At 51.8% G+C, this 14,291-nt stretch overlaps 2 protein-coding genes across 2 annotated transcripts; both read left to right on the top strand.

Moving 5' to 3' along the window:
• Positions 1-33: 33 nt before the first annotated feature.
• Positions 34-2,106, top strand: JKF63_07074 (uncharacterized protein; the record flags this gene model as incomplete). Its single annotated transcript, XM_067903017.1, has 1 exon — positions 34-2,106. The coding sequence occupies one exon, from the start codon at positions 34-36 to the stop codon at positions 2,104-2,106; it is 2,073 nt and encodes a 690-aa protein (XP_067759455.1).
• Positions 2,107-7,611: 5,505 nt separating this feature from the next.
• JKF63_07073 (uncharacterized protein) lies at positions 7,612-9,216 on the top strand (the record flags this gene model as incomplete). The annotated part of the gene is made up of 1 exon (XM_067903016.1): positions 7,612-9,216. The coding sequence occupies one exon, from the start codon at positions 7,612-7,614 to the stop codon at positions 9,214-9,216; it is 1,605 nt and encodes a 534-aa protein (XP_067759454.1).
• Positions 9,217-14,291: the final 5,075 nt, after the last annotated feature.

Here is a 14,291-nt window from a genome sequence, read left to right as displayed (position 1 = left end):
TCTCGTTTCGCATCATCAGCAGCAGCAGCAACCATGGCTAAGCAGAAGCTCAGCTTCAAGGTCACGGGGAAGAACATTTCTTACGAAGGCCATCCCGATCGTCGGCCAAAGGACTTGATGGACATCCTGGCCAAGATGGGTGTCGCCGAGGATGCCGTGTTGCCCACCTTCCGTTTTAATATTGAAAACCACAACGACTACTCGGACGAGCAGGTGATGGCGATGTACGGAGAAGCCAAGGCGGCACGCAAGGAGAAGCAGGCTCGTGGGAAGAGTGGTACGACCTCAGTCGAGTCACCCGTCACTCACCCCGTACCACAGTCGTCTAAGGTCGAGGAACCGGAGAAACCGCAGAAGATTTTCCTCAACTACCGCGGAAAGCAGCTCTCCTATGAGGGTCTGCCCAGCGGCAAGCGCAACGCTGTGCTGCAACTCTTGTCCAAGCAGAAGGAGCTCACCCCCGAAATTGCAGTGGAGACGTACCGCACCAACTTGCCCGGCGAGTCAGCGACAGAGAAGGACATTTGGGAAATGGTGACATCCATCAAAGAGAGGAAAAAGGCCAAGAGCCAACCAAGAAGCAGCGACAATGAGGGTCCCAGCAATAACAATGCCACGCTGCCGCCTCCGACGACAACGAGGCGGTGCTACAGCGAGTCAAGCAACACGAATTCAACTTACGGTGCCGTCGACGACTTAGTCGGCATGTCTGAGAAGGAGCGCAACGACCTGAACGACTTTATCCGCCAGGTACTGGAACAGCCGGCACCGGATGTGGCCGCCCTCTTGCGTGAGGAGCCGAGGCCGCGCAACGAAGCGGATGAGAATGCCGAGTTAGCGCTGACGGCCCGCACGTCGGGGAAGATTCCTGTATACCTTCAGGAGGGAAACACCAGCGGTACGAAACTCATCTATGCCACCGCTACGATGACCTTTGACGAGTTTTACTCCATCGTTGAGAAGAAGTTCGGTCGCAAAAAAGTGCTCTCCTTTTATGAGGGGGATGACGTCATTGAGCTGGACGACGATGACGTACTGGCGATGTACCTCGAGATGGTGATGCAAGGTGATCCGAAGAAGACACGCTTGATTTGTTCTAACCCCGATACTCGCGAGAAGGGCTCGGATGACCAGCTAACGGACTCCCAAATGCAGAGCGCTGGTGGCACGCAGTCCACAGCGGCCAGGGCAAAGCCGTTTTCGAATGGAGAGCTCACCGTTACGGAGGAACGCACCTTCTCTGGTCACTCTCTCGCAGTCTACTCATGCTCCTTTTCGCCGAGGGGTGACCTCTTCGTTACTGCCAGCCGAGACCGCTCCGTTCGCGTGTGGAACACACGCACCGGCAGCTGCACTGTGATGAAGGGCGGACACAACGGCTTCGTGCTGTGCTGCGACTTTTCTCCAAAGGGTAACCGCGTCGTCTCCTCCTCTGATGATCGCACCATCAAAATATGGAACACGACTTCGTTCAACAAGGTAGCCACACTCAAGGGGCACGAGGACAAGGTATACTGCGTCAAGTACAGCCCCAGCGGTGAGTTCATCGTGTCTGCCTCCTGCGATCACACACTGCGCGTGTGGAACAGCGAAGCGGCGTCGAAGCTCGTGACGCTGCGGGGCCACACCCTCCCCGTTTTCTCGTGCGCCTTCAGTAACACCGATAATGGCAAATACGTTGTGTCTGGCAGCGATGACCGCGTGGTGAAAATATGGGACTGGAGCTCCGGCAAGGAGGTCAAGTCGCTAATCGGTCACATCGGGACCGTGTGGACGGTCGCCTTCTCGCACAGCGACACGTACATTGTCAGTGGCAGCATGGATTACGAGCTCATCCTCTGGGATGTAGCGAGCGGTACACGTCTGCGCTCGATGGAAGGACACAATACGTCCGTGCACCACGCCATCTTCTCTGAGGACGACAAATACATTTTCTCTTGTGCCCGCGACTGGAGCGTCATGGTGTGGCGCACAGAGGATGCTCAACACGTAGAAACCATCACCGGCCACCTCAGCACCGTCTACCACATGGATATCAAGCACGACAAGTTGCTCACCTCCTCACTTGATGACAAGCTCAAGCTGTGGTCGATCAAGCGCAACTAATATGGATGTTGTGTGGGCACCGGCTAAAGAGATACGCGCCAAACGTGTGTGTGAGGAGGAGGTGAAAAAGCACGTGGCTGGTGCTACAGACACCACTCCTTCGTGTACCGTTCCCCTGTTGAACAGAAATCAGGCGCACAGCTCCGCTCGGGCATAGGTGCAGCCGCGCATTTTTTTTATTGACACATAATGCAGGGCTTGTAACTCTCTTTGAAGAAGAGCAGTAAATTCGTAAGTGGTCTCTTTGTGCGTCCTCGCAGTCCGAACAGCCCGACTTTGGTCTCTGCCTTTCTTCGCTGGTTTTACTCTTGTAGGTTATTGTGTTGCTTCATTGAGTTTCTGCACGTGCGTGTGCATTCCGTGGCCATTTTCAATTCTTCTCCCTTTGGAATATATATATATATATATATATATCCCCGTGCATATTGTTGATCGCTGAGCGTTGACAGGTACCAGACGATATACCATAGCGCAGTGTATTTATTGACTGATTTCGATGCAGTGAGCTGGTGTTGCGGGAGACTGGTGCTTTGCTTTTCTCACTTCACTGCCTTTAGATCATCTCTCCAATTAGCTGCACGGTGCCTATCCCTTTCCATTTACTTCGTTTTTGTGTGTGCACCGTTTTTTTTTCCTTTCTGGTTGTGTTTCTCACGTGATTCTTTAAGGAGAAAGGTGAACGACAGACAGAGAGAGAGGGTGGGTGGGTGGGGGGAGCTGCGCAGAACTAGGCGGTGCAACACCGCGGTGTACGTTCTCAGTTGACCCCACTTCATCTCATTTCTTTCGTTTCTCTTAGTACTCTTGTGTGGGCTTTGTGTATTGACTTATTGTTTGCGTCTTTCCTGTTTGTACATCTCGCTCGCTTTTTCTTTCTTAGTTTTGGTCTGGGTTTCCTCGCGTGTTACTTCTGCCCTTCACGTGAGTGTGTGCGTTCGTCTGTGACTGTTGTGTCGGTGATGATGCGAATACCACCGTTTTCTCCTTTCTGTTAAGCCATTGTGGACTTTGGTGATTTCTTGTCGGTTATTCTTTGCGTTTCTTCTTCACTGTGTGTGTGTGTGTGCCTCTGTGTGTGTGTGTGTTTTCTTGAAGTTGCTGACCGTCTTCGCTTTTTTATTTCACTCCTTGCAACAAAAACTATCAGAAAGAAAAGGGGAATGAATGGATAGATCAGGTGATTTTGCATGTGGATGTTTCCACGGCGATGGAGACGAGGCGGGGCTGTAATGCGCAGGCATTCACAGTTGACTTTCCTTTCTTCTGGGACTTCCCCTTCGTCTTTCTCATCCGGTGCCGTCTCTCTCTCTCTCTGACGTTTTTTTTTGTATCTCTCTTTGTTTCCTTTTGTTTGTGTGTGTGTGTGTGTGTGTGATGGACCGGTGCCCATTTTTTTCTTTTTGGTCCCCCCGTCTCATCATTTTTTTTCCATTTTTTTGTATCATCGACTGGCATATATGTTCCGTCTCGTGTTTTTTCGCCCGAGCGTGATTTTGCCTCATCTTCCCTGCCCCAAAAGAAAGAAAAAAGGGAGTCTACCCGGTTTACTTCGTGTGTGTGTGTGCGTGTGTGGGAATGTGTGTTGGTTTTGTTTTACGTGCGTGTGTGCGCTGCTCCCCCCCTTCTCTTCCTCCTCCTGTTTAAGAGTGTGCTGCTTACCTTTCACCGATTTCCTCTGTCATCTGTTCGCTCTTATCATTTGGACCATGATGTTGTATGAGGGAGGGGGGTAGATCTACGGATTGTCAATTCCAAAACACAGACTTCCTTCAGTACGCGAAGTTCCCCCTTTGTTGGTAGTTCAGTTATTTATTTGTTCAGGCCCTACTGCGTGTGCCTGTGTTCCACATTGTGTGTGTGTGTGTGTGTACTCACTGCTGAGCGTTGCATATGTTCTTCACAAACCATCTTGTTTGTCACACTACGAGAGTCCACTGCACAGGGTTTTTGACCTCTTCCTCTACCTCTAGACACGAGTGTACACAGCCAGGGGATCCGCTCATTACAACGGAGAAAAGGGGGAGAGGAGTGGTGCAGCCATGATCTTCAATGTTCTCCCTCCCTCTCCCCCTCCCCTCCCCCAACACACTTGTGCACTGCGATCATGGTCTTTTTCTCTTGCTGTTGGTTTCTTGTTTATCTTCTTTACTTTTATGTGTAATTTACTGGTGTGATATTCCCCCTGCCTCCTTTTTTCCGCGTGGATGAAGCCCCCCTTTTGAAAAAATATGTGGTTGTTGCGTTTGTGTTAGTGTTGGCGACTGTATGACAACTGGTGCGCGGTATCCAATATATATATATATATATATATCAATGAAGCAAACAAGAGAGTGGTGCTGACTTTTCGAGCATCGCTGCTCACTGTGCATCTCGCATCTTTCTTTTATATTTGTAAACGCGTTATCTCCAGCGTGCAAGTGTTGTCTCGTTGCTGGAGCTCCTCTTCAAATTTTCGGGGGTTTTCCCCCGTGTTTTCATGCTCTTCTAAGGGTTCCGTTGGCGCCCCCCCCCCCCCCCATCCCATTCCTTCTTTTCCCGTGGGGAAGGGAGCAGAGGAAAAAAAGGGGGAGATAAAAAATGTAGACGAAATTAAAAAATGCGCATCACCCGCTTCCCGCCGGTGTGGTAGTGGTTGTGGGAGAGAAACACAAGAAAAGAGGAAAAATGACAGCAACGCCGGTGTAGGAACATGGACACAGACACGAGCGCATATCACCGCACCGCAACAGCAGCAACAGAAAATATCGTGCGGCGCATGACACCAACAAACCCCGACGGCCAAAGACGCATTTTTTGCAAAAGAAAACAGAAGATAGCATTGCCACCACGAGGGACAAACGTGTTGCTTGGGCTCATGATGTAGGCTCTCGCTTGTCTTTCCTCTCATGGTAGTTATCCTCCCCTCTTGTCCTTTGGTCTTCTTCCCATCAAAGTTTTTGTTCTTGCTTTCGCTATTGTATCCCCTCTCATCTCTACCTGTATCTTTGTATGTACATATCTCTGTGCGTGGTGTATGCTAAATATTAGCCCCCCTCCCCCACCCTCACATCATCTCCTCCCTCCGGTATTTTTGTCATTTTCGTTGTTTCTTCTGGTTGTGTGCTGCGTTTGGTCTGTGTAAAATCCGCTTCCTATTTTGTATATATTTTTTTCTTCCCCCTGTTTCTGCGAGAGGCAGTGCCTATTGTCCTTCTTGTTACTTCATCTCCCCCCCCCCCCGGCACACACACCCCCGCGTACATATCTATATATATATATATATTTATTGTCGCGAGGTTTTTGAATGTACACGCGCTTCTCCTGCGCGTGTGTAAATAGCGCCTTTATTTGTTTCGTCCCAAGTGCACGCTTCTCTCCATATTTTTCCTCCCTCCCTTCCCCGTCTTGCTAGTCGTTTTTCTTTTTCCCCTGCCTTACATTTTAATCTTCGCTCACCCCCCTTTCCCCTTTAACGGGTGGAGGACAAACCACCGCAAAGATGGGAATAGAAAGAAAAGGAAGAGGGGTCTAAACAAAAGAAAACTAACTCCTTACAGCAGACTCATAGCGGCGCCGAGCCCGTCTCTCTCCCTCTCTGCTCTCCCTCCACCTACCGCAGATGGAGGGAGAGCAGAGAGGGAGGAGAGGCACACACAGTTTCACCAGGGAATACTGGGGAGGGGAAGAAGTGTAGAAAAAGGCCAACGTGGTGACGGTGATTCAAAAAGGAGGGGGGCCAGTTTCCTTCTCAGCAACCACTCACACTGATACACAGGGGCAGTGGCAGTTGACTCAAACGCTTCTTTCCTCTTTTTTTGTGCTTTTCTTCGACTCTTTTGGTGTCATCACTGTTGAAAAAAATTTCCCCCTCGCTCATTCGAATCTTTCTTTGCGAGCGTGTGTGTGTGTGTGTGTGTGTGTGTGTGCTTGAACCCTCACATCGCTGCGTGCTGAGGTTCACTGTCTGTCTCCCCCCCTTTCCCCTCTGTTTTCCACGCGTTTCGTTGTCGTTTATGGGCACATCTTGTGATGATGATCACTTCTTAATCAAATCCGCACAGACGTTGCTGTCTAAAGAAGGAAGTCGGAGGCCACTGATTGGGCTATTGAACAAGTTCTCTGCGTACTCGGTCGCGCACAGACGCGGGGTGCGGATCTTGTATAACACACAAAAAAAGAGACCAAGGAGAAAAGCGTTGCAACGCTCCAGTCCATTTTCTCATTTCATTGGGCATCACGCGTTTTATTTCTGATGTTCGTAGGTTGTAGCAGCTAGTAGGCTCCGGGTTTTGTATACACTGTCATCAACGGCTTGAGGGGGGCGGGGGCACCACAGTCGTGCTGCTCATGATGCAGAGTTTTTTTTTTTCCAGCTGGTGCTGTTTCTGCACTATCAAGAGATCTACCCCATGGAGCAGCCCGTAAGCAACCTCTCTTCTCTCACTAATTCTACTTACATTTTCTATGCTCCTCTCTCTGTTGGCATTGCCCCCATTCCCTATCGCCACTGCAGCTGCGCTTCCCTGTCACCTTCCCAGTGCTCATATCCTGCCTGGAAGCTCTCATGTGATGATTCTGTGGCCACTCCACTCTCGTATCAATATGTAGTTACGATACTCTTGCAAATAGAAGAGTTGACAGCCCTTGCTTCCGGCTACAGTCGTGGATGATTGCTCTTTGCGTACTGATGTACTCTGGTGCTGTGCAGCGGAGTCGGCGAGGGTGGGGGCCAACTTGATGAGATTTTAGTTCTACTCGCCTTTCAACGAATTGTGCGGATGATCCATCACGAATAAAATGTGAGCGAAGTCGCACACAAGCAGCTGTCCACGGTCTAAGGGGAGGGGACATGTCCTGAGGCTGGTCCACATCTTCCTTGTGCTAGCTCAACATCCATCTAGACCACCAGCGACTACCCGCACGACAAACACCACCCACCCAAGCACTGGAGCCCAAACCCCCTGAAGGTTGAATCCGTGAGCCAAGGCATCCAACTCCCTACACTTCACCTGGCTCTCATCATGTAATTCTTATGAATACGAGGGATCGTGAGGCGCAAGAGAACTTCTCTGAGCGCATGGCCGGGCTCGGGCGGCAGCGGCGCGCCGTCCTTGACGACTCGAACCCAACGGTTGTGCAGCAAGAGATGCGCGACCGTTGTTGTTATGTGCCTAATAACAGTGTGCTAGCTGCTGTGTGCTGCGCTGGTGTCTGGAAACAGGTTATCTCACACCGCAGTGGTGCAACGATATCAAAACTCTCTTTTCTCCTTTTCTTATCACTTAGTGTTTCACTTTCTCGGTTGTGCGGGTCTTCTATCCTCCTCCCCCGAGTGCCCGGTGGGAACCAAGCCCGCAGCACCCCCCCCTCCCATCCCCAAACTTTGCCCTCTTCTGTCTCCTTTTCCCTCCGCCCCATCACCAGCGTATTGCACAGGCTTCCGTGTGCGCGCTGAGAAGAACACCTCAACACCCCAAGAGTATAATCCCGCACAACAGTCGCACCATTAGCGGTGCTTTCTTCCCAATGGTCATCAGTGCCCCATCCCTGAATGGATTCACCGCTATCGCAGGCGTTTTCGATCCCGCCTCGATTCCCCTCGCCTTTACGAGCATCTCTCCAATTGGTCGAGTTGCAGGGGAGCTCGCCGCCTTTGCGTGCCCGGCACACCGCTGCGGTCATGCCGCCTCACCTCAAGTGCCAATGCTCAGCATGGACCCATCTTCTTTCGAGCGCGTAGCTGTGATAACAGACACACAGCAGGTGAAGAACGCGGAGTGGTGGATTGTGCGGAGGGGCTGCTTCGCCAAAGACCCCAACCCATACCCTCTGCGCAGCGTGTACTTTTGCCTGAACTCGGCACTGGAGTTGTCTGTAGATATGTTTTCCCGCGTACCGCTCTGTGCATCCACTGTTACAATACTGAACTTGAATGCTCGTTGTGACAGCCATAATCATATCTCCAGCCTCAGCGCTCTCTCCCGTCTTGTTCACTTGCGCGAGCTGATTATGAAGAACACGACGGTGCTGCAGTCTGCGTGCCAGCTACCCATGCCTATATCACAGGAGCTGCACGCAGTGTTTCGGAAACTTCGCAAGCTCGTTGTCGGAGACTTCTACCTAGTGAAACACCTTCCACTCCACGGCCTGCCGGAGCTGGAGGAAGTTGACCTGGGCGGAACTGGCGTGACAAACGATGTCGTGGAGGCTCTGTCGAGTTGCCACCGGGTGCACACCCTCACACTAAGTGGGTGCTTCGGGATAGATTCTTTCGCCCCTCTCACTGCGCTGGTGCACCTATCTAGGCTTGATGTATCAAACACTCGCCTCGACAACACCGAGCTTCTCAAGCTGTGCCGCAGCTGTCAACAACTGTGTTTTCTTTCACTGAATAGCTGCAGCGGCATCACCGACTTTTCCCCTGTAGCGCTGCTGGAGAAGCTGACTCATCTCCACGTGGCCCGCACACGCTTCCGAAACTCCGACCTCGAGCCCTTCCAGGGCCTCCCACAGCTGGAGGAGGTTCACATGTCTTCATGCCGCCTCATCGACATTTTCACGCCGCTGGCTGAACTAGGAGCGCTGCGAGTTCTCGATGTGCGAGATACATGGATAGATGACGCCGGCATTGAGGCCATCGCGAGGTGCAGCCAGCTCCTACGTCTTAATTTGAGTGCCTGCTCCGCCATTGAGCATTTCGCACCCATTTCCCGGCTTTTGCTGCTGGAGGAGCTCGATCTCTCCTGTTCGCTAGTGACGGATGCGTGCGTGGCAACGCTCTGTACCGCTGCATCGAGTCTCCGCGTACTTTTGCTCAATAGGTGTCGGCTTGTGAGCGATTTCACGCCGCTTCGCAGTCTTGGGTTAGTGGAGGAGGTTGGAGCCTGCGACACTGCCTTCGACGATGCTGCTCTCGAGGCGGTGGCCCACTGCCCGCGGCTGGCGAAGTTACACCTCCACATCTGCACTGGCATCACATCGTTGTCCCCGCTGGCGGCTTGTACCCATCTCGTCTACCTCGGCATCGGTGGAACACGCTTCTCCAGCGGTGCTGCTCAGCGCCAGTGCGAGTTTCTTCAGGAGCGCGGCGTGCAGCTCAGTCACCAGGTAATTCTTTTCACCGCCTTTTAAGTATCATCCGTGTGCGTGTGATGTGGTGTGTCGTATACACCCCCACCACCGTCTATTTCCTCTTCAACTGTACCTTTTGAGCGGATACAGAGGACACACATGCCTGCTATAGGGGGAGAGATGGGGATACCCCCCTTTCCCCCCTTTCTCCCCCACCCCATCATTCACTCTCACCTATGCGCCTCTCTTTTCTTCTTCCCCTCTCCTCTTTGCAGACAACTGAGGAAACACGCCCGCATCGTGCCCCAAATGAAACCGGCTTCCCGTCTTGAGAGCATGCCCGAAGACTCTCGTCTCTTTTTTTCCCGTCTTCATATTCCGTGAAACTTTGATTTGTCTTGTGCTTTCTCTCTGTTCTGTCGTTGTGCTCAACGTTTCTACCTTGAGGGTTGCCTTTTGCCGCGTGGGTTGCTGCGGTCTGGCGTTGTCTGGATTCTGCTCGCACTCCACTATTTCCTCAGGCAGCGTGGTACTCCTCGCCGCCCCCCTCTTTCGTTTAGTTCTTTGTGTTTTTCTACGCACAAATTATTCTCCCCTTTTCTTTCTCTTCGTTCGTGTTGGGTTTCGTGGGATGGCGTCGCGAATTCTGGCGCGCCGGTGCAGCAACCCACATACACCTGAACAACACATACTGATGTTCAGGGGTCCAAAGCGCCTGTGCAAACGTACTCTGAGGAACTAGCTCCCCCCCCCCTCCCCCTGCACAACTTTGAGGGCTGCATCAATAGCAAGATATGCCCCCCCCCCCCTCCTCCCCCAAACCACCACTACCACGCAGGTACTTCTTTGTCTCTCATCTTTGATGGATCAACAGCAACAGCAGTATCCTCACGTTCACGCAAGAAGTATGCGCTTCATTTAATTCTCCTCCCCAATTTTTTGTTTGTTCTTCAGTCTCTTGGCTGGTTCATCACTATTTCACGATTCCGTCTCTCTTCTCTTTCCATCCCTTTACTCCGCTGTTCTGTTTCGCACTGGGCGAATAAGTGTTTTTCTCTGCTTCCCTCCTTTCTTCCCTCCCCTCCCCTTTTCGCTCCTGTCTGGCGATCTTTTCGGTTTACAACCCATTGCCGTTTTCATTGTATTGTGCAGATGTTTGAAAACTACCTCTGTCAGCATGACCGTGCGGGTCGAGGCAACGGCGTTTCTTGCGCTCAACACCCTCGTTGTTCCCCCCCACCTGCCTCCCCACCACCAGTACCACCGACACCACGCACATTATAGAGTTGACGTACAATACCAAATACATCGAAAAACGACTACCCCGCTACGGCCTTTTATTTACTCCCTCTCTCTCCCCCCTTTTTTTGCCTTCATCTTTTCTATTTTCGATCCGCTCTTTCTTTCTTTGAGGGTTAAAAAAAACGCTACGACTTTTGCTCCCTTGGGTCCACCACCTCCTTTCCTTTTCTTTTTTTTACACCACGCATGCAGCTGTGTTTAGATCCCTTCTTCGAGTGGGCCTCTCTCATAGCGTTCGAATCAGGATTTTTTTTTCGTGACGTTTAGGGACTGTATATTTCTCTGTTTCTCATGCTTCATTCTCTCTCAGGTCCTCACTTTGTGCCTGTCCGCGCATCTGACGTTAATCAGTTCTTTGTGGCGTGTACCGCATTTAACCCTCGTTGCATATAGACACAAGGGAGGAGCATGCTATACGGCCATACATTTGATGCTGTGAGTGAGGCCAGTGACTCTAGCGGCCAATCCCTTCAGAGGTGAAAACAAATGCGGAGGAGATTCATTTTCTCTTCTATTCGCTGTTTTTTTTTTGCCTACACAGCGACACCCAACTGGAGCATCGGCTATAATACTCCTCTTACTCTTTGTTCCCCCTCCCTCATCTCACCCCTCGTGAGTGTTATTCGTCCCCATGCTCCATTGCCTGTGCAAATCCCCTCTCAGCGGATCAAAATAGCGTTCATCAAATTCTTCTCTTTTTCCACTCGATTTCTCCAGCTTATCATCTCTGTATCCTACACAAAAGCCAATCATGGTTTTTGGTTTCCCCCGTTTTACGTTGGTTCCTGCTCTCTCCACAGCTCTTCGACTCTCTCCGCGTTCTCAGCTCTTCTTCTAACCATTCTCTTCGTTCCACCACCCAACCGGACTCAACCAACCATGGCCAAGGGAAAGCGCTCCGCTGATGCCAAGGGCAGCCAGAAGCGCCAGAAGAAGGTGCTGCGCGACAACATCCGCGGCATCACGCACGGCTGCATCCGCCGCATGGCGCGCCGCGGTGGCGTGAAGCGCATCTCGAGTGAGATCTACGAGGAGGTGCGCCGTCTGCTGAAGGCGTACGTGGAGGACATTGTTCGCTCCAGCACGGCCTACACCGAGTACGCGCGCAAGAAGACCGTGACGGCCTCTGACGTTGTGAACGCGCTTCGCAAGCGCGGCCACATCCTGTACGGCTACGCGTAAGCATGCATGCCTTAGTCTCGTTTCCGCCTCTCCCTCTCTCTCGCTTAGACACACCTGCGTGAGCGACAGGGGCGGCCAGGGACACGTGTGTGTGTGTGTGCGTGTGTGCCCATTCATAGAGAAACTCTTTTATTTTCTTGTGTTCTTTCGGACCGCCTTTGGAATCCCCCCCTGGGTTGCTGATGGCTTTTTTTTTTGTAGTTTACGACTACCCCTGTGACTGACCTTCCCCTTCCCTCTTCACTGGAGGGAAAGAGAGAAACCAGAGAAGATAGGAACAGTCTGTAGTGCGTGTGTTGTGATTGGGGAGAGAGGGCCCCAAAACCCCGCGAACATTATCTGCACACGTGTGCCTCATCCCCTGCTGCCGGGTGAACACACTCACCTGTTTACAATGAAGCGCTGCGCGTCGATGCTGCTTGGGTCGCTCTCACCCAATCAGCGTACACACCCACACCCTCATGGATAAGAAAACGGGCACGGTAAAGCTGAACCACATCCGCCTTGAAGACGTTGATCGCATTGCTCCGCTTCTGGCACTCCACTATTCCTCTCACCCCACATGCCCGTTTTGATTTTTGCTTGCAGGGCCTTCTTGCGCGTCCATCCCCATTACACACACACACACACACACACACACACACACACACACACCACCACCTCCACCATCAAGCAAAGCATCACCGCTCAAGACTACTTCCTGTCCTCTCCCGCTACCTGGTTCTCACCACCATGCCCGTCAGCCTTGAGAAGTATTTCCTGGTCTCGATGACCGTCGTGGTGCTCGTCACCTACGCTGAGGCGAAGAATGCCTGCGGAATCAAGAACTGTGAGCTATGCGGTGAGATCAACAGGACGGATTGCAATAAGTGTCCAAGTATACACAATCTCCCACGTTTATCGGAGTGCAAACCGCCCGAATGCAACTATGATGACTGTGTGCAATGCTACGAGGTGGGCCTTCGACAGTGCCGACAATGCGAGACGGGCTTCATCGAGACTCGTTGGGGTTGTGAAAAAGGCCCCTGCCTCAAAGAAGGTTGTGACAGCTGCGGACTCGACGGGGAGTGCGAATTCTGCGCTGAAGGCTACCTCATGGAGAACAGTGTGTGCGTAAGGAGCTCGGGCAAACGCGACAAATGCACCAAGTGCGATACGAAAGGCGCCTGCACAGAGTGCCAAGGGGACAACAACGCGAACAAGGCGGGCAATCGTGTGTTGTCCGGAAACGGTGCCGTCTTGGTGAAGTGCACCGTTGCCGCTGTGGTTGGACTGGCGGCGACTGCCGTAGTCTATGTTCTCTAAGCGGTAGAAAAGTCGTCGTGCTTTGAGAAGGCATCCGAGCAATTCATCGAAAGTTCACGAGGAAGCTCGCAGGATCCCTCCCAAAAAAACCAACAACAATCAACCGAGGACGGTGCGTACACACAAATGGAGCAACTGTAACTGTTGGTGCGACGCACATCGCGTGAAACCGCTTTGTGTGCATTTTGTTTTTTACTTGAAAAAATTCCCCTCTTTCTTCTTTTTTCTTTCAGTATCTGTTTCTTTCCGTTCAAACTGAGTGTGGCGCCGTCGCTGTTCCCCTTCTCTGGTGTGGTTCTCTTGACGTCGCACAAACACCTCTCTGTATTCTACGAGTTCCCCTCCTTGTTAGCGGATTTGCCCTCTCTTGTGCGCATGGGTGAGCGTTTTCAGATGAAGTCGTTGAGCAGGTGCTTTTTTTTTTTCATCTCTCGGTTTTCAATGAACGGCAAATCTCCCTGTTTGACTTCTCTTTGTATTCCCACCCGCCCATTTTAGAGCACCTGTTTTATCATGTGCCTTATATTCTCTCTTCTTATAGGGTACCCGCACCGACTTGACCTCTCCTTCTTGTCTCTCTCTCTTGCATACGCGTGGAATCATTTCACTGGGCCAGTGATGCTCTCTGTTCAAACTTCTCTTCCTCGATGCACCGCCTCCCTTTGCCCTCTATTTTTTTTTTTTGAGGGGGGAGGTGTCCGTCTGTCTGTGCGTGCGTGGTGGAGCGAAACGGTTGTCATCCATATCAAGTGCAGGGGGAAAGGTATTCACCCGAGATGGCAGCGCGTATCTCCCAGACGTTTCGGGCAGAAAATAAAATAAAATGCAAACAAAAAGACATATTTTCGAATACAAGAAACTTTTCTCTAGCAAATTAGGACAAACAGTCCCCGAGATAAATATACGTACGCCACATCCCAACAGCGGTATTGCATTATGCGTCTCTCTCTCCCCCCTCCTCTTCCTCCTTCGGTGACCCCCTGTGCATCAGAGGTGCGTGACGCACAGATGCGTCCGCATGCTCTGCACACCCACATGTCTTTCCGCACAGTGGTGACGATAATGTTACCTGTGTGCCCATGGTGCTGATCTTCTCTGCTGGCACAAATAATCTCTTCACCCCCATTCTCTCTCGGATCTGCAGCGCAACTGCGCACGGAGGCGGCATGGGGTAATCAGGGCCGTATCTGCTTCACCCGCCGCCGTTCTGCGCCACCCACCATGCGGCATACCACACGTGGCATTGGTTATTGTTTTGTCGCTCGTTTTCTCGTTTTGGCGCCACCCCTCCCCAGACAAGACAGAAGTATAGGCATGTTTGTTCTCGTGTCATCCTCCATTGGTGC

The sequence above is a fragment of the Porcisia hertigi genome, chromosome 6 (genome assembly GCF_017918235.1).
Source record: "Porcisia hertigi strain C119 chromosome 6, whole genome shotgun sequence".
NCBI classification, from domain to species: Eukaryota; Euglenozoa; class Kinetoplastea; order Trypanosomatida; family Trypanosomatidae; genus Porcisia; species Porcisia hertigi.
The sequence above is the reverse complement of the archived record's forward strand: the minus strand, read 5'-3'. Positions and strand labels throughout refer to the sequence as shown.